Here is a 19,803-nt window from a genome sequence, read left to right as displayed (position 1 = left end):
GTAGAACCAAGTCAGCTGGGAAAGCCAGTATACTCGAGGGGTTAATGTAATGGACAGGGAATCAGGATTCCTGTTCTCTATTCTTAGCTCTGCCATACACCCACAAGACATTTCATCTCTCTGTACCCCAGTCTATAAAATGGCTACAGTAAAGCTGAAGCTTCATAGTGCTCTGGATGTAAAGTGATGTGAAATCTCGCACAAAAAGGATCGACAGCTGTGCATAGTGATTAGCATTCCTAGCCATAGATTTAAAAGCCAGAAGGGATCATTCTGACATCAGGTCTGACCTCCTGAATATCCCAGGCCAAGGAACCTCACCCAGTAACTTCTGCATTCACTCAAACAGAAGTTAGGGTCTTAAAGCATCTCTTTTTAAAAAGAGAGACAGTCTTGATCTCTAGACTTCAAGTTATGGAGACTCCATCACAGCCTAAGGTAAGTTGTTCCGATCCTCGATTACCCAATCATTATTCCAGCCTATTCTCTTCATTTCTTCACCTTCTGTTCCTTTCATTGCATGGCATGACTCAATTTGCTATTTATTTATTTTTGGTTTATTTCTGAACAGCCGCATTGCTTGCTACGTGACCATCTTCCAGAATATTTCCAATTTAAGAGACATCTTCTACAAGGAGATGAGTAAGGTGAGAGACTGGCCCTTAAAATGTAAGCCTGTTAAATGACGCACAGAAGATGTGTTTTCCCAGTAATGGGGTCTCAATTGCTTTAAAAACTGTTCCTTTGAGCATTAGCAATAATTGCCCACTGCTGCCACCTAGAGGACAGTTAGGAAGTTACTAACTTTCTAGAGGACAGTTATTAAGAAAAGTAATCCACCTACCTCTGGTCCTTTGTTTCCCCTCCTCCCGCCATGACTGGAAAGGTCTTAACAGACCTCTTAACAGTCTCTCTCACCAACAGAAGTCGATCCAATACAAGAGATTCCCTCACCCGCCTTGTCAGATTATCCAAGGAATTTGTGTTCCCTTGAAATGTAATTTTAAGGGAATCCATCTGATGTTGCTCTCTTGTTGGTCGGACGATCTGTGTTAACCAGATTAGTCCCTACCATATCCCAGTGCTGCCAGAAGAGCCTTGTGAGCTGGGTTTTTATAGATAAAGTCATAGATTTTTAAAGGGACTCTTAGATCGTCAGTGTTTCCAACCTTTCCAGACTCCTGTCCCCCTTTCAGGAGTCTGATTTGTCTTGCGCACCCCCAAGTTTCACCTCACTTAAAAACTACTACTTACAAAGTCGGACATAAAAATACAGAAGTGTCACAGCGTGCTCGTACTGAAAAACGGCTGATCTCATTTTCACCATATAATGATAAAACAAATTGACTGGGATATAAATAGTGTACATACATTTCAGCATGGTACTTGAGCCTGTTGTTCACTTGTGAGTCTTGTCTGAAGCCCAAGCCCACCACCCGAGGCTGAAACATGCAACTTAGTTTCGCATGGCTCCCTGTGCCATGGGGACCAGGAGCAATTGCCTTGCTTGCCAACCTTAACACCAGACCAGTGCTTGTAATGCACTCCCCACCCCTCAAACCTGTCCCATGACCTCATCCGGGGTGCAACCCCCAGGGTGAGAAACACCAATCTAGATGAGTTGAGTATCCCCTGGAAGACCTCTGCATCTCCCCAGGGGTACACGTACCCCTGGTTGAGAACCACAGGCCTGACTCCTGCATTGCACAAGCCAGAGAATTTCACCCAGTTACCCCTGTACTGAGCCCAATAACTTGTTTGACTAAAGCATCTCAGAAAGTTTGACTAAAGCATCTCAGTCTTGATCTGAAGACCTTGAGATACCACTTCCTTGAGTAGTTTCTTCCAATGGTTCGATCACCCTCACCGTTAAAAATTTCTACCTGATTTCCAATTTTAAATTGTCTGGCTTTAACGTCCAATCATTGGTTCTTGTTATGACCGGGTTAAAGGGAAGATTTGGAGAATGTGGGGGGCAAGAAATGCAGCCCCAAATGAAGGGAAGGGAGAAACACAGAGGGCTTCTCATGGGCGGCGAGTGAACCCTGGGCTCGGGGAGGCTAGCCCCTAGCCCGACCTGCCCCTCCTGCCTGAGGTCACGCCCCTCCCGCCCCAGCCCAGAGAGCCCCCAAGCGCCCCCAGTCCTGGAGCGCCGGGTGTGGTGGTGGGCCGGTAGCACAGCCCCCCCCCCCCCCACCCAGGAGTGCAGCACTGGGAAGGAGGAGATCTGGGGGCAGAGCATGGACAGGGCCATGCAGGGATGTTTGGGGAGGCTCAGCCTCCCCCAGCCTTTGATACCCGCCCATGGGGCTCCTCCAGAAGCGACTTCCCGTCTTGAGTCACGTAGATCAGTATTTCTCAACTACCGGTCGGCGGCAGTCTCCTTGCCGGTCCTTGAGATTTCCCTGAGACAGTTTAGGAAGGCAGTAAGCCAGTCCCTGGTATCAAAAAGTTGAGAAACGCTGGTCTAGATAGTCCATATTACAGTGGTTCAGACAGTGGGTGAGCAGAAGTCCATGCTCACAGGGCTGTGGAAGAGAAACCACGTGAACTAATTCTCCCTGATAAAAGAAGAGAAAGCTGTGAAGTATCATCTCATTGTAGGTTCTGATGTTTGCTTCTCTCCCATTGTTTCCAGCTGAACCACGACTTGTATGAGGTGATGAGCAAACTGGAAAAGCAGCACTCCAGCAAAGTCTTTATCATTAAAGGGGTGCCGAGGTAAATGGCTTTCCAGTTCTCATGGTAGATGAGGTCTAGAGGGATGCTAAATCTCAAACAGGGGGAGCGCTGGGTGCCATGTTAGATCACGAAACATTTCAAAAGTACCTCAGTGAGTCAAGTTCCTATTTCCCATTGACTTTTTCGACGGAACTTAAGCTTCTAAGTCTCTAATGCATCTACGCTGCCTCTCTGCTGACCCATCAACGTCAAATTAAATGCTACGCCTCTTGCAGAGGTGGAGTAATTAAGGCGACATTACAGGAGTGTTAGGTTGGCAGAAGGGAGCTGGTAAAGCGTAGACACACATGTTGTTAGTTCGACTTAAGGTGGCTTCCGTCGGCCTAAATTTGTAGCGTAGATCAGGCCTTAGGAGCTATGGAGAATGTTCTCCTATGCGTTCAAGCCCTGATTCTCTGAGGTTTCCTGTTTCTTTAAATGAATGTAAATAAAATGCAGTAAATCAGAAAATAATGACGTGAACGTAAAGTTGACTCTGACCAAGATTTTCAAATCTGACTATGGATTGTGGGAGGTGCCTCAACCCTCAGAAGTCTGGGCTGAGGTTCATCAATGGGGCCTGATTTTCAAACTGTGCTGAGTGCCTTGTCTCTGAAAATCAGAGCCCATAAATGTGTCTCAAATGTTGGCACCTCGGAATCATTAGTCTACTTCTTTTTTAATCACCTCCTCTGTCTCTGGAGCAGCCTCCTCAGAACCCCTGGCTAAGATACCCTTGGGTGGAACTCCTGGCCGGTTGTACTTTGGTCAACGTGGGGGGTTTTGATACTGGTTTTTTATTCCTTTATCGCTGGGAAGTGAAGAGAAATCTAACTGGGTATAGTCATTGCCTCAGTGAGTCTTGGAGTATTTAAAATCCAGCTTCCCCAGGAGGGCAATCTCACAAATTTCAGCCAATATAACCCACTGGTTAATGTGTGATTTAGACCTCACACCCCTACCCTGGGCCTGACCCAGAGAGAATGAGTCTGCTGCAGTTCAAAACTAGGGAAGTTCGTCCTTTAGCTCAGGCTATAGAGGCTCATGCTTTAGCTGTGGAGATCCCTGGTTCAATCCCTGGTGAAGGCCAAACTGACCATCACTACACTGGGATTAGTTAAAGACGTCTGGTATCTAGGAAACACGCATTTGGTTGTTGCAGTCTGTCTGTCTGGAGCCTATGGCCAGTCGTACTCTTGCTGGGGTTGTATGCATTGGGGGGATTAATGTTGGGTGGAGTAGGTGCAAAGTACTTAGATAGGTGACATGTGTCACAGAGAGAACACCCTATGCAAGTAAAAGCACTGTCTTCTTTAATGCAGTAACAGGCGCTCGCTGGTCATCTCCTCCCCGGTGAGTCGTCCTCCTGTCGTTTTCACATCTCTGGGAAATTCTGCAGATGGGACCCCTGAGCTGCCTCCTAACAATTCAACGTGTCACGCGAGAGAATCTGTTTCTTCAGCAGCAGAGGGGGAGGCCGCATCCTCTGGTGGCAGCGAAATCCAGGATGAGCGGCCGGCATCTCCTGCTGCTGTTTTGACCCCCGACAAGAGAGAGTCCATGTCAGCAGCAGAGGTGCAGTCCGGGTCCTCTGGTGCCAGTGAAATCCAGGATGAGACACCCACCTCTCCTGCTGTTCCGATGCATGACAAGAGAGAATCTCTGTCAGCAGCAGAGGTGGAGTCCGGGTCCTCTGGTGCCAGTGAAATCCAGAATGAGCATCAAAGTGGGGCTCTGGAGGAACCCAGCCGAGTGACAGAGAGGTCATACCGGGGAGTTGAAGATATTGCAGCAGCTACGGCTGCAGAGATTCTATCTGCCGCTATAGCTGAGGCTGTGGGCAAAGCCAAAATGTCTCCGCCGCCCTCTGATGGTGCATCAGCCCAAACCCAGACTCCAGGAAGCCTGGAAGCCGACGCTAGCGACCTGCAGGGGGGAAATGAATGCTCTGGACTCCACGCGAGCAATGAAATCCCATCTCTGCAAGCACCCCCTTCACCTGACTTGAGAGAGGAGACCAACCCATCAGGAGATACCCAACCCACAGCTTCCCAGCAAGAATCAAGTCAGTCAGGAAACAGGATGCCCTTCGGTGAGGTTTTAGTTTGCCCTGAAAATGCCACGTACCCTCCTGACAAAGACGCTTCCCCTCCCACCCCAGTCCATGAAGTCCATCAAGACCCAGCCAGCACCCGTGGCTCCAGTCCACCCGAAGCAGAGGAACGGGCCAATGGCCAGAAGCAGCCACAGCCAGAGATTGAGCAGACCATTTGCCAGCCAAGCCGGGAGGCCGAAGAGGACCAGGGCAGTGAGGGGAGCATGGAAGAACTAAACATTTCCCCAACGGTGGCTGAAACGCAGGTAAGAGACAACAGAATGAATGTGGGACAAGGGTTTGGCTGCTGACCAGTGGCCTGAAGCAAAGTCATTGCAGGTATCTGCTGTAACATGGGAATAACAAGCAAGCGGGTGCATTGAGGAGATGAAAGGGGGGCTACTGGAGAAGCGGGGCGGCAGGTGCTAGGACCCAGAGAAGAGACCTGCTTGAATTGTACTTGTCCTTGCCAGAAATGTTACTGACAACCAAGGCCTTTACCGGGGCAGTCACCTGGGTCTGTTGCCTACACAAACCTTTGCGGCTGAAAAGCAGTTTGCTCTTGGCAAAATATATTGCAAGTTTCCAAAGTTCCAAGGAACTTGCAGGGCAGTGGGAGGGAGGAGAGCAGTTCCCAGCAGCGAGGAATTGGTCACTCCGTGGAGAATGCTCTCCATGATGTGGTTTGCTTTTTCACTGGGGATGAATAGGAAAGTATTTGCTGACTAAGACTCGTTTCCTCCTCCTTTTGTTCCAAACCCAGTTGTGTTTGGATAGTCATTAAGGTGTGTCTGAAAAACCCAACTTCAACCAAGAAACTGCAGGGACAGCAGTTAGTGTTCATCATTATTTCGACTGCCGCAGGAGGGTGCATCGCATTTTCCAAATAGTTGCTCTTCTGCACGCCCAGCTTTTGCCACTCTAACGCTAGGACTTGTTTCTCACACACCGATACGTTCTCTGTGGCTCCCTTATATGCTTCCAGCCCTCCCAAATGGGAGGTTTTTCCCACACCCAGAAGTGCTCACAAGTGCCCTGAAGATCAATGTGTATTTTTAGCCTCTCCCTCACCCATCCATTTCCCAGGCTCATAGAATATCAGGGTTGGAAGAGACCTCAGGAGGTCATCTAGTCCAACCCCCTGCTCAAAGCAGAACCAACCCCAACTAAATCATCCCAACCAGGGCTTTGTCAAGCCGAGCCTTAAAAACCTCTAAGGAAGGAGATTCCACCACCTCCCTAGGGAACCCATTCCAGTGCTTCACCACCCTCCTAGTGTTTCCTTATATCCAACCTAGACCTCCCCCACTGCAACTTGAGACCATTGCTTCTTGTTCTGTCATCTGCCACCACTGAGAACAGCCGAGCTCCATCCTCTTTGGAAACGCCCTCAGTAGTCGAAGGTTGCTATCAAATTTTGTTGCATGGTAAGGCTGGGATTTTCACAGGAGCCTAAGGGGTTTAGGCACCCAACAGCTGCTGAGTTTGTGCACCTCTTGTCCCAAAACCACAGCAAAAGGCGTTTCCAGTCAGCACGCATTTAGAAACAAGCACGCTTGTTTGGCGTGGTCGTGCTCCTTGTCATCAGCCATGAAAAGGGGAGAGCCTATCTGGGAGGAAACAAACTGCATCCAAAAAGAAAAGGAGGACTTGTGGCACCTTAGAGACTAACCAATTTATTTGAGCATGAGCTTTCGTGAGCTACAGCTCACTTCATCAGATGCATACTGTGGAAATTGCAGAAGACATTATATACACAGACACCATGAAACAATACCTCCTCCCACCCCACTCTCCTGCTGGTAATAGCTTATCTAAAGTGATCGTCAAGTTGGGCCATTTCCAGCACAAATCCAGGTTTTCTCACCCTCCGCCCCCCCACAGACAAACTCACTCTCTTGCTGGTAATAGCCCATCCAAAGTGACCACTCTCTTCACAATGTGTATGATAATCAAGGTGGGCCATTTCCTGCAGAAATCCAGGTTCTCTCACCCCCTCACCCCCCTCCCTTTGTAGGGAGACTGGTCACTTTGGATGAGCTATTACCAGCAGGAGAGTGAGTTTGTGTGTGTATGGGGGTGGGGGAGTGAGAAAACCTGTATTTGTGCTGGAAATGGCCCACCTTGATTTTCATGCAGGTTGTAAGGAGAGTGGTCACTTTGGATAGGCTATTACCAGCAGGAGAGTGAGTTTGTGTGTGTGGTTTTTGGAGGGGGGTGAGGGGGTGAGAGAACCTGGATTTCTGCAGGAAATGGCCCACCTTGATTATCATACACATTGTGAAGAGAGTGGTCACTTTGGATGGGCTATTACCAGCAAGAGAGTGAGTTTGTCTGTGGGGGGGCGGAGGGTGAGAAAACCTGGATTTGTGCTGGAAATGGCCCAACTTGACGATCACTTTAGATAAGCTATTACCAGCAGGAGAGTGGGGTGGGAGGAGGTATTGTTTCATGGTGTCTGTGTATATAATGTCTTCTGCAATTTCCACAGTATGCATCCGATGAAGTGAGCTGTAGCTCACGAAAGCTCATGCTCAAATAAATTGGTTAGTCTCTAAGGTGCCACAAGTCCTCCTTTTCTTTTTGCGAATACAGACTAACACGGCTGTTACTCTGAAACTGCATCCAGTCGCTGTCATTGTACAGCACCTTGCGGAGTGGAGTTCTGGCCCATGACTGGGGCTCCTAGGCACTATTTCAGTACGAGTGATATGATGATGATAAAGCAAAGTTTAACCAAAGTTTGTGGCTTTCCCCATGAGGGGCAAGTGAGCCGTGCTGTGTGCAAAGCTCCTCCTATGGACATGAAGCTGCTTAGCGTTCTCTATTAGTGATCTGCACCTGTGAATCTCTTCCTTGATAGGAGGTGACTGAGTTAATAGAGTGGAAATGTTGAAGGGTCAGCTTGTCCTATCCTGACACGCAATTGTTAGTGCTTTACTCTGGGTGTAGTCCAGGAGGGCTGCTGGCCGTGTCAGAGTAGCAGCATCTGGATCTAAATCAGAAGATCTGGGAATCCACTGAAGGAAGCAGGGACTCTGGGCTGAAAGGCCGGATTAGTTCCAGTTCCCAACTATAGTCCTACATTGTATTTTCTAAAAACTATTTTGCAACGTTGCTTTCTGTTTAGTCTGTGATGCCACCAGCAGCCCAAGGGGGCCAGCCAAAGGGATAGTTCTGTGCATGGGCAAAGAAGCTAGAGTAACCGGACCCAACAAATGTCTTTCTGATTTCAGATGATGTTTGCCTTCACTCCAAATGGTGAAACAGGCAGCAGCAGCCATGAGCTGCCTGTGGGCTTCCTCTTCAAGGTAAGAAGACAACTAAGGGGGGATACGATTGAGGTCTATAAAATCATGACTGGTGTGAAGAACATAAATAAGGAGGTGTCATTTACTCCTTCTCGTAACACGAGAACCAGGGGTCACCAAATGAAATTAATAGGCAGCAGGTTTAAAACAAACAAAAGGATGTATTTCTTCACACTACAGTCAACCTGTGAAACTCCTTGCCAGAGGATGTTGTGAAGGTCAAGACTATATAACAGGGTTCAAAAAAGAACTAGGTAAGTTCATGGAGGATCGGTCCATCAATGGCTATTAGCCAGGATGGCCGGGGATGGTGTCCCTAGCCTCTGTTTGCCAGAAGCTACGAATGAGCGACAGGTGATGGATCACTTGAGGATTACCTGTTCTGTTCATTCCCTCTGGGGCACCTGGCACTGGCCACTGTCGGAAGACAGGATACTGGGCTAGATGGACCTTTGGTCTGACCCAGTCTGGCCGTTCTTATGTTCTAAGAAACGCCAACTACCTGCTGTACCATAAGGCTGAGCAGAGCTGGCCTAGTGGCTAGGACACTGGCTGGGGAGTCGGGAGACTAGGAATTCTGTTCATTGACCTGATGTGTGACCTTGGGCAAGTTGCTTCTTGTCTCTGTTTCCCCTCCCATCCTTTGTCTTATTTATTTAGACCGTATATTCTTCATGGACCATTTCTTCCTATGGGTGTGAACAGCAGCTTGCACAGCGGGGTCCTAATCCCAGTTGGGGCCTCTAAGTGCTCCTCTAATACAAATTCCCAATAATGACACAGCTGGGGTTGATTCAAAGGCTGACCTTGAGCAAAAGAATTGTGTGTTTTGCTGGTGCCAGGGGGCCTGTTGACACTACACAGGCTATACCAGCAGTGCCTCCTAGTGGAGACACTGCTTATACCAGCCAGAGGAGTTAGTATAGTTAAACTGTAACAACAGAAGCTATACCAGCAAAAGGACCCTCTTTCCGGTACTGTATAGCTGCATGTACATGGGCGGTTTTGCCGGCATAACTGTGTCAGTCAAGGGTGTGGTTTTTTCACACCTCTGACTGACAGAACCATGCTGACAAAACTCTGTAGTGTAGTCCTGGCCTCTGTCAATATTAATACTTACTATGATTAATCATGCATGAATAAGTGCCTAGGGATCCAGCCGAGACTGGGGCCCCATTGTGGGAGGTACTGTACAAACACAAAATAGTGTCTGCCAGGAAGAGCTGATAATTCTAGACAATGCACATGACAGAAAGGGGAAAGCGACACCACACACAAGCAGAGTGAACAATGTGATAGCAATCAGCTGTTTGATACAATCAGCAATTGCAGGAGGGGAGGTGGTTGTCCTCCCAAGATGTCACCAGCAGCAGCCCTTTGCATTCACATTTTAGGGACACACAAACTTTGGATTTGCAGGCAGGATAATCCCAGGGGATCCACGTTCTTTTATTGCCTGCCTTACTCCATTGCTACTTTAAAAAGATAGGTCCCAAGGGCCAAATTCTGCCTTCAGATGCATACTTCTTTGGCTTCAGTGCCCTAAATAATGTAAAGCGCAGTTCCGAGCAGTATTCCCAGTCTGGGTCTATGAGCTGCTCCCTGGGGTGTCATCTGAAAGGGACCTGCTAATTAAGCAATGACTCATGGTATGCAATGTGGCTATCAAGAGACAATTGCACCATTCTGACAGAATCTGTGTATCCGAATTCCACCAGGTACCATCTCATCCTGCTGGTGGGGAAAGAGTCAGTGATTCCAAGGAAACTAACTTCTCACTAATCCCACCTTTCACATTCCAGGCTCAAGCAATCCAGACTCACACGTCAGACGATGAAAATCATCTGCAGTTCAGGGAAGGGGAGATAATTCTGGTGGTAACCAACTCTCAGGCCCAGGTAACAGTGAGCCACCATCTCTCATTCCCGAGCGGGGAGGCGGTTTGTGGGATTTCTGACGCTTCCAAAATTTGGGTGAAAAACTGGTAAATAAATAAATAAATAAATATATGAATAATTGCTTTTGTAAAACCCGGGAAAGTTTCAGGAAAAGTCGGTAAAAACTGAAAACAAAGAGCCTGACTATTTGGTAATGGGGGATGGGATGTCTTGGCAATTTCCTGTTGCTGCATACTGTGTAGGTGGGACCTGATATGATCCTGTTGCAGTCTCTTCTCTCAGTATGTAAGGGCTTGTCTACGTGGGAAAGTTTCACAGTCTAACTTTAAATTGTATCCGGTTAAAAAAAAAAAAAAAAAGACAATTTAACTGGTACAAAAGGCGGTGTGCGGATGCTTTTATTTTGGTTTAATTAAACCTGTTTCTAATTGACGAAAGCCAGATCTACACTAAAAACTTTTGCTGGCATAGCAATGTCAGTCGGAGATGTGGTTTGTGACCAATACAGCCAGTAAAAGCCCCTAGTGTAGCTACAGTAATACCAGCCAAACTGCACTTTTCTCTCACTGGGGTGGAGCGGGGAGGGGGCACTGGAATAAGTTACACTGGTGAAACCAAAGTTTTGTTGCATCCACTCTAGGAGCACTTTGCCAGTCTAGTATATTGGTACAGCTAGAGCCGCAAAGCCTTCAAGTGTAGAGCTAGCATTGAGCTAAACAGAAGTAAACCACTCTTAAACTGGATTAGGGGTTTATCTACACACAGACAAGATGTACTGCTTTAACTACACTGGTATAATTAAAGGAATACGACTCCCATTAGGGTGAGTGCAGGTATACCGTACAGGAAGAGGAATAAACCATATTGATAGAACTATAAGTCCACACTAGGGGTCGTACTGGTAGAACTTTGGGTAAAAAACAAAACAAAAAAAAAACACCACACCTCTAAGAGACATCATTTTCCGAGTAAAAGAACTGTGTAGACCAAGTCTAAAAGTGTCTGTGCAGTGTTTGCTCCGATTTAAATTCATACCTTCAGTTATACAAGTGCAACTTTCCCATGAGCACAAGGCCTAATAAAATGCAGGCACAGTGCCTGCAGTACACATGCGTCTGTTTATCATTTCTCTTTCACCTTAGGTAGACCTTCAGTCAATCATTAACTGATCTCCCAGCTCCTTTCTCCTCTTGCTAAACTATTTCCTTGGTGCTAACAAGTCACTTCCTGTTGGTGAAGAGATTTAGAGGCAAATTGGTAGAGCAAGCTGGGAATTTTCTGATGAAATGTTTTTTCCATCAGAAAATGCCGGTTCACAGAAACAAATTTTTCACGGGAAAGGGTTGGTTTTGACAAATCTAATTAAAAAATTTTGGGGGGAAAATCTTTAAAATTGTTAAAATGACCTGTTTCAGTGTTTTCTAAATTAAGTGTTTTGTTTTCTGGTTCAAAATAACTTTTCGTTTTGAAATTTTCGTTAGCTTTTACTAAAAGCTTTTTTTTTTTAAAGTCGAAATCTAAATTAAACATTTTAATGGACTTGATGGAAAAAAAATTTTGGACTATCAGGTTGCAAAAATCTGAGCTTTTGACTTTTCAGCCTGATTTGAGACAGGCAAAATTTCAAAACCTCAAACTCACAAGATAGGAAAACCATTTCCCACCCAGCTTCCCCCCTTCATCTGCACACTTGAATCTGTGTACTGTCTCTGTGATGAAGATGCTGTCGCAAGAGGGTAAAACTAAAGAGAGGTGCAATTTTAAAGCTGAGATTTTTTCAGAGCTGTCTAATAGACTCAGAAACCCCAGTTAGAATTAGCGGGAACTGGGTTTCCACACCTCCTAGGTGACTTTAAAGCAAAGAACTCCTCTTTGAATCATGAAATGGAAGAGACTGGATAGGTTCCACCCAGTCCATCTCTCTGGACCCAATGCACGATTGTTCTGTACTGCTGCATCTAATCTAGTTTTAAATGTCCCAAGCCATGTTTCCACCCTGCAACCTTTGGGAAACTTTCACAATCCAACAGCTCTCACTGTCAGGAACATTTTCCTGCTACTCAGCCTTAGAAATCCCTTTCCACTCTTCCTACTGGTCCTGACCCAGGTTTGTTTTTTCTCCCCAGGAAGAAGGATTTCTGACCGGCTTCAAAGAGAGTGACTGGAAGGTGAACCGGGATCTCCTACAGAAGAGAGCTTTCCCACAAGATCTCATCAGACCCATCTCCTCCAAATGAGTCTAGCGCATCAAAGTGGCTGGGGTGGAGTGGGAGGGAAACAGGATCTATTTATGACAGGTTTCAGAGTAGCAGCCGTGTTAGTCTGTATTCGCAAAAAGAACAGGAGGACTTGTGGCACCTCAGAGACTAACAAATTTATTTGAGCATAAGCTTTCGTGAGCTACAGCTAACTTAATCCGAAAGCAGTAACGTTGCCGTTGTAACCAAAGAGTGCTTTGCCACATCCATCTGATTCAGAATGTCAGACTGCAACGGGGCATGTGGGGACGGGAGACAAAACCCGTCATGTTCATTTTGTTTTGAGAAAGTGGGAATTAATGGAGCTGTACCTTACCGGCAGGTATAGGAACAAGCTTCAGTTTGATTCCACAGTGCCTGCTAAATGCCCCTTAGAAAAAGCACAGAAATCTGAACACCCCCTCCCCCCCACCATAAATATCAGGGAATTTGCTGTCACAAATTGTTTGGCAAAACCAATAGTGAAGCATTGGTTGAAGACACTGCAGGCTATTTGGGGGTGTTTTATCCCTATGCTTCAATCCCCCTGCATTTATGCTCGGTGAAGGCCAGGTTCCACAGAGCACATGGTTAACTTTAAGCACCTGAGTAATCCCAGTGGAAATGTCTTCAGCTACTCATGTGCTTAGCTTTAAGCATGGGCTTCTATGCTTTGGTGGATCAGGGCCTTAATCCCTTAGCAACTAGGTTCCATGAGACCCTCCATCCAGCTCCTTCCTGCAGACCAGGTGAGCCCCTGGAAAGGGCCAGCTGCCTTGGGGATGCTTTTCAGGTAGGGGGCTGGCTCTGTCCACTCGGGTTCAGAATCTGGAGGGGCGGGAGTTATTTTGTGGCTCTGCTGGTCATGGGTGGCACATAGCATCAGCTGGGGAAGGCTGTGCCTCCCCAAACAGCCTGGCGTGGCCCCACCCTCACTCCTCCCTGAAGCCCTGCTTGGCCCCGGCCCAGGCAGGCTGCTCCTCTTTAGAGAAGCAGCATGCTGGGGCTAGGGCGGCTGCGGGGGGGCAGGGGCGCTCAGGGGTGGGAGACAGGAGGGACTGGGGCTGCCCTCCCATGTGTGGGGGCCCGGGGGGTGCACGTGCCCAGTGCTCCAGGGCTTGGGGGGAGGGGGTGGGCTCTGGCGGGGGATGTGGGGGCAGGGTCAACTGGGGGCTAGTCTCCCCCAGCCAGTGGTTCACCCGCCGCCCATGCTGCTGGTCCTGTAAATACACCATTCGCTGGGGCTGAATCCACAAAAGATTTGCTTCCCTCACTTCCTTGACAACGCTGTGACTTCTGTCTGCCACCTGCATGGTTACTGGTAATTGTCCCTAAGGCACATGATGGTGACCAATGCCGGTGTTAGCCCACTGAGGGCCCTAAACCAGAATATTTTTGCCCTCCCCCCAATACTAAAAAGCTAATGGGGGGCTCCTTGAGCTGCCTATGCCTAGCACAGGCTCTAACATGACAAGGGTTGATCCATGGGATTGGCCTCGATATCCTGTTATTCCAGGAAAGGCGTTTCACTGGCCCTCCCCAGAGAGGAAATAGCAATAAATAACTCATGGCATCTTCTTATCACTAGAAATTTGGCCACCGTTTTAAATCCCAAGATATTTCAATAAAGACACCGTGCTGAATAATTCCTAACCCTTGCGTGTGCGTCTATCACTTGGTGAGAACGTCTCACAACTGGTGGCCTCTCGTATTTGGTCTGTTTCTCACCTGCCAATGAAGAGTTAACAAGGGCAAGGCATTTGGCTGACTATGCCTTTTATCATCAATGTGGGGAAACTGGAAAGGTGAGGCAGAAGGGAACGCCTTAGCCTCCCAGCGGTTTCAGGAGCTGTGTGAGAATAGATGGTGGAAGGGAACTCTGCAAACACCTCACGCTGCTGGAGCGTTTTACTCTGATGACATGGTATCAGGTAAGGCGGGGCGGGGAGGGTTTCCCCCTGGCAGCACAGTGCTGTTTTGGGGATAGAGACTTACTTTCGCAGTCACTACTGGTTCTGATCCGCTTTACAACCCATGTCCGCTCATCTGGGGTGTCAATCAACTCCCAATCCAGCCCTACAGCTGAATATGGTCTGTGGCGTAAGGGAGAGACAAACCTGGGAGACCCTGCTGAAGGCTTGGTTGGGGTGGATTAACTGCAAGCCCCACAGGGACACTTTTTTGAAAGAGCTTAGCTCCCATTTAGGCCCCTCAGTGAGAGTTGCTGGGTGCTTAAACATTTATGAGAATCTGGCCCATTGGGTCAAATCCTGACTGGTTACTACCCTTGCTGGTGCTTACAGGAGCTCAGCACATGACCGGTCCAGGCCCAGAGTCAGAGAGAGGGTTTTTAACTTCTGGACTGTGTTGGAGCAGAGGGAGGATGCAAAAGCCAAAATGCTGCTCCCCCTTTGTCTCTATTGCTCTTTCAGAGTTTCCCTTTAGAAGTTGCCTCCGCATCAGTGGTTTTAGCAAGGCACTGTGTTTGCATTTGAGTTTAAATTCAGCAGACTTGTAAAAGCCTCTCGAAGGTGTGGTTGAATTGTCAACTGGCCTTCCCTAGGAAGGTGCAGGAAGTGAAAAATCCTCCCCAAATAAACAGATGAAACAGAGCATGTGGACTACAAAGAGCAGACGCTAGAACCATGCCAGAATATGATGGGCTTGTTAGAGTCAACTCTTTAGAGGGGAGACCCAGCTGTCTAGTGTCATTGGCAGTGAGAGATTGAGCCTTTAGGTCACTGGTTGGAATCTAGCTTAGGTTTGATCATCACATTGCTGTTACAAACTGAATTCCGGGGGTCTCCATCCAACCCCTACTGTGCAGGCATCCCTGACCGTGGCAGCGTGACTTGGCTGGTAAGCTCTTTGGGATAGGGACCATCTTTTGGTTCTGAGTTTGTACAGCACCTTGCACAATGTGTCCTGGGTCAAGACAGGGGCCCCAGCTGCTTCTGCAATACAAATGAGGCTAGCAAGAGAAAATGACGCTCTGGGATGTGGAAGGCCTGAGTTCCAGCCCCTGCTCCAAGGAAAAATCTATCGATATAAAGTGGAACAGCTTCAACAGAAGAAAGAGATTGAAACCCCCACCACAGCATGCCCTATACCCAGATGGTTCAGGCACTCATGTGGGAGGCTGGGTTCAAAGTCCCTGCTTCAGAACGGATTCAAACATGTGTCTTCTATGTCCCAGGTCGGTGCATGCTCTAAGCACTGGGGTAATGGTTATGGGGCGTTAGCACCATCATCCTTCCCTTTGTGAATGATTGCCTTTGCTTTGATTTTAAAAATGCCTGAAAACTAAGTGTTTTGGGTCAAATGAAACATTTCATTCAAACCCAAGATGACTTATTTTTTTACTTTTTCGATTGCAAAAAATGTTGGTTTCTTTTTCACAATGGCCAGTGCACCAAAACCTTGGTCACATGCACAGCTATTTGCAATGCCATGTCGCTTTAAAAACACTTACAGATGAGTAAATATCCAGTGTGTTAGGGAAGTGAGTCACCGGCTGGGGAACTACACCCAATCAGCAAGGAGGCTGGAGAGGAACCAAGCATTAGAGACTAGAGCCTCCCAATATCAGAACTGGATTCCCAAAGGAGTTGGTGGTGGTGTTCGTCCTTTCAGAGACTGGCCCTAAATCAGGACTCAAGTGCCTAGTCCCACTGATGTCAAGGGTGAGGGTGCTCCGCACCTTGCAGGACAGGAGCTTCAGAGAGGCCTGTCTGAGTCAGCACCTTTGTAAGGTAACCCCCTTGCTGGGCCTCTGCTTTGCAACACACTCTCTTGCCTTCTATAGCACTTTTCTCTTCCCTCCAGTGCTTGGACTGAGGTTCACGGCACAGCCAGCAAGCTGGCAGCATGCTCTCCTCACTGGGGTTCTCCTTCCACCCACAGCAAGGGTGGGCAAACTATGGTGCGGGGGCTGGACCATTTTAAGCCGGCTCGCAAGCTCCCACTTGGGAGCAGGGTCTGGGGCTTGCCCCGCTGCGGCGCTCCAGCCAGGGCGCCAGTTCACGGGGTGCTCCACGTGGCTCCTGGAAGCCGCAGCATGGCCCCGTTCCGGGTCCTACACAGTCCAATGGGAACTGCAGGGGCGGTGCCTGCAGATGGGGCAGCGTGCAGAGCTGCCTGGCCGTGCCTCCACGTAGGAGCCGGAGAAGGGACATGCCGCTGCTTCCAGGAGCCACTTGAGGTAAGCCTGCCCCTGAGCCTCTCCCCACGCCCCCCCCCTGATCCCCCCCGCCCGCTCTCCAAACCCCTCAATCCCAGCCTGTAGCACCCTCCTGCACCCCAAACCTCTCATCCCTGACCCACCCAAGAGCCCGCGCCCCCAGCCAGAACCTGCACCCCTTCCCGCACCCCAGCCCTGATCCCCCTTCCGCCCTCCGAACCCCTCAGCCCCAGCCTACAGCACCCTCCTACACCCCAAACTCCTCACCCCCAGCCCCACCCCAGAGCCTGCACCTCCAACCAGAGCCCTCACCCCCTCCCGCACCCCAACCCCAATTTTGTGAGCATTCAAGTCCTGACATACGATTTCTATTCCCCAATGTGGCCCTCGGGACAAAACGTTTGCCCACCCCTGCCCTACACTGACTGCATTATACACTGTCACTCCTAACTTCCCTGATTCACAAGGGCATCATGCTCCAGTACTGCCTTGTAGCATCTGAAGGCAATGGGCTCAATGGAAGAGAAAGTATACAAGCTTTGTTCACGGATTCACCCTGTTTTTGCAGGCATGGTGTACTTACCTTTAACTGCTGACTGTCATTCTGGAGGTAGAATTTCTTTCCAGCCTCTCACTATGGCATTAGTGTTTGCAGATCACAGTGACTCCTGGATTGCTCTGTAGCCGAGTTTTGTGTCTGTTGTAGCTAGGTGAGTTTTGTGCTCACATTTCAGTGTGCAGCTCAATAGGGTCCAAGCAAAATGCCCATCATGCAGGAGTAAAATTATAACCAACTGTTCCATACTTTGTTGTAACCACTCCACTGCATCATGCTCCAGCCTTTGCTAACCTTCATCATATTAACCAGTGCTTCCTCTTCCTCGCTGAAATCCCTAAATCAGGTTGCCCCCAAAATCATCTGACTGCCGCTGAAATGCCCTTACTCACTGCATTCCTCCATGCTAAACACCGTCTTTAAAATCCACTGAAGATACCATGATTGAAAGCACAGTTGACAGTCTCTTTACAAACCCTGCGAGGCTTGTAAAATCACAAGCTACCTTTCCTGGCTTTCACAGGGGCAATTATCTTCAGGAAGTCTGTCACTTTCCCGTTGCTTGCTCAGGTGCATGCTCACATTCTGAACGTCCAGGGATGACATTTTACCTTCGTATAACTTGGCATCACACTAAGGAAACACTTCTAAAGCAATGTTGTCGAGTGACTTAGACTCAGGTACTGACGTCAGAAACCTTTTTACAAAAGGTATGAGTATAGCAATGTTTTCATGAATCCAATTCACTAGAAAGGCTTTTTAGTTGGATTTCAAACGTTTGCTCTGTACTGTTTGCAGCTCTAGGTGGCAGCACTTAGCAGATGGTGGTGAGTGCAGTATAAAAGCTTACGAAGTGGTAGCCGTGTTACTCTGTATCAGCAAAAATGACGAGGAGTTCTTGTGGCACCTTAGAGACTAACATTTATTTAAGCATAAGCTTTCTTGTGCTACAACCCACTTCATCAGATGCATGGAGTGTATTTTCACTCCATGCATCTGATGAAGTGGGTTTTAGCCTACAAAAGCTTATGCCTAAATAAATGTGTTAGTATCTAAGGTGCCATAAGGACTCCTCATTTTTATAAAAGCTTAGCGAGAAATGATAGTGTCAGTGACACTATGACCAGTCTATCTCTCGTGTTCAAATTAAGGAAGTGCGTTGTCTCACAATTTGGCCTGTGTAAGACAGTGTGGCGCTCTAAGAGCAGGTCATGGGACAAACTGTGACTCAGAGTCACAGTTCACTGGTTCCCCTTTTTTCTAAGAAGTAATCTGCTACTGGGCTAGACCAGCAGTGGATTACTTCCCGGCTCAGCTAGAATGCATTTTTGGAAGGGAAGAAGGGGCGGGGGTGGTGGTGGTGGTGTTTCCAAATGAAGTTTCTGCCCCTGCCTGCCTACCTACCTACCTATCTACAGGGGTATGAGAGAAGCTACTGGTCTTCACTGTGCCCTGCGCTGGGGGTTGTCTTCCTCTCCTTTACTCCCCTGCATGGCTGTGCAGCCTCCCATTAGGTGTTACAGTAAGATCTAAGTAAGAACAGTAAGATCCCTGAGTGATTGTACGAGGCACTGTACAAACATGCAGCAAAAAGGCAGGACCTACCCTGGACAGCTTAAAATGCAGGTCTAAAAATGAGAGAGAACAGGTGGACATAACACATATGGGGAGAACATAAGTTGATAATGAGCTGGTTAACAAGAAGATACCATCTGGCCCTAAGTCAACCACAGACTAAATTGGAGTGTAAATAGTGGAAACTAATTTAGATCTTTCAGTTTCAATAGAGAACATCTGGGTTTACAGCCTTACACTGTGCCATATGCTCTTAAGTTAACAAGATGCTTTTAAATACAGAGACTGATACTGAAGTAGAAACTGTAGGACGCTTCTCTGACCCCATTTGTGTGTTGTTGAACTGCTGTTTTAAAATTTATTTTAGCCTGACACCTAGTGGTCAGTTTCTGCACAGCAGCTGAGTCACTTGATTGGAGTAGGGAAGCTGCTGCTGCTAATTTTATTGCAAGTACTTGGGTGAGTCATTTGCTATGAGGCAGGCAGCCTTGGGAACAAGGGGTGTGAGGCAGAGCCCTGCCTAATAAAATACACAGAGATCTAACTGCAACGGCCATTAAAACTAGAGATGCAGATATGAGGGCGGGTCCACTGACAATGTAGCTGAGAAGAATCTTTACAAGAGCGTGGAAGTAATGCATGCAGCCTTTTCCACATGTTTAATTGTTGAGATCCTGTTTTTAAGTGGGGGGGGCAATGTGAATGCCGGGCATTACTACTTTGATTAGCAAGACATTTAAACTTAAGCAATGCAAACTGCCGTGTAGCAGAATGGGGTGAGACATCTCCGCTTGCTTGGGGTAGAGCCAGTTGTCTAGAACTCTTTATTTTCTCATGTTAAAGGCTTTATTCTGCCTGTTAAGAGTTTGCTTATGCACGGAGATTCAGAGTTATTAGATTTTAGAAACCAATCAAGTCTATTAATTGAGCAAGATCACACAAAACCCCTGTCAAATTACGTGCTCTTGTAATTTGAGTCTAGAAGTTCTCACCTAACTCTTCAGTCTCTTTGTATACATGTACTTACCCACTAGGGTTACCAGCTGGCTGGTATTTGACCAGCCTGGCCATTTTTTTTAATGGATTTGCTAATTGCCAGAAAAATTTACTCTGCCGGGTTTTTTTACAAGGGTCTAAAGATTTGCATTATCACCACCATATACTGGGATACCTAATGTTAAAAGTTTGTGTCCAGCTAAAGATGCTGCAGTGGTCCCCACTTCCACAGTT

General features: G+C 47.8%; 1 protein-coding gene across 1 annotated transcript in view; it reads left to right on the top strand.

Moving 5' to 3' along the window:
- BIN2 (bridging integrator 2) overlaps nt 1-13,138 on the top strand; it is a 34,662-nt gene extending 21,524 nt beyond the window's left edge. Inside the window, exons 9-14 of the mRNA XM_074934977.1 lie at nt 572-647; nt 2,639-2,721; nt 4,044-5,082; nt 8,053-8,127; nt 9,930-10,025; nt 12,152-13,138. Coding sequence (XP_074791078.1) covers nt 572-647; nt 2,639-2,721; nt 4,044-5,082; nt 8,053-8,127; nt 9,930-10,025; nt 12,152-12,262 — 1,480 coding nt within the window. The 3' untranslated portion in view covers nt 12,263-13,138. The remainder of the gene's footprint in view (nt 1-571; nt 648-2,638; nt 2,722-4,043; nt 5,083-8,052; nt 8,128-9,929; nt 10,026-12,151) is intronic.
- Nucleotides 13,139-19,803: the final 6,665 nt, after the last annotated feature.

This window comes from Natator depressus, chromosome 20 (assembly GCF_965152275.1).
Source record: "Natator depressus isolate rNatDep1 chromosome 20, rNatDep2.hap1, whole genome shotgun sequence".
In the NCBI taxonomy this organism is placed as follows: Eukaryota; Metazoa; Chordata; order Testudines; family Cheloniidae; genus Natator; species Natator depressus.
The sequence above is the reverse complement of the archived record's forward strand: the minus strand, read 5'-3'. Positions and strand labels throughout refer to the sequence as shown.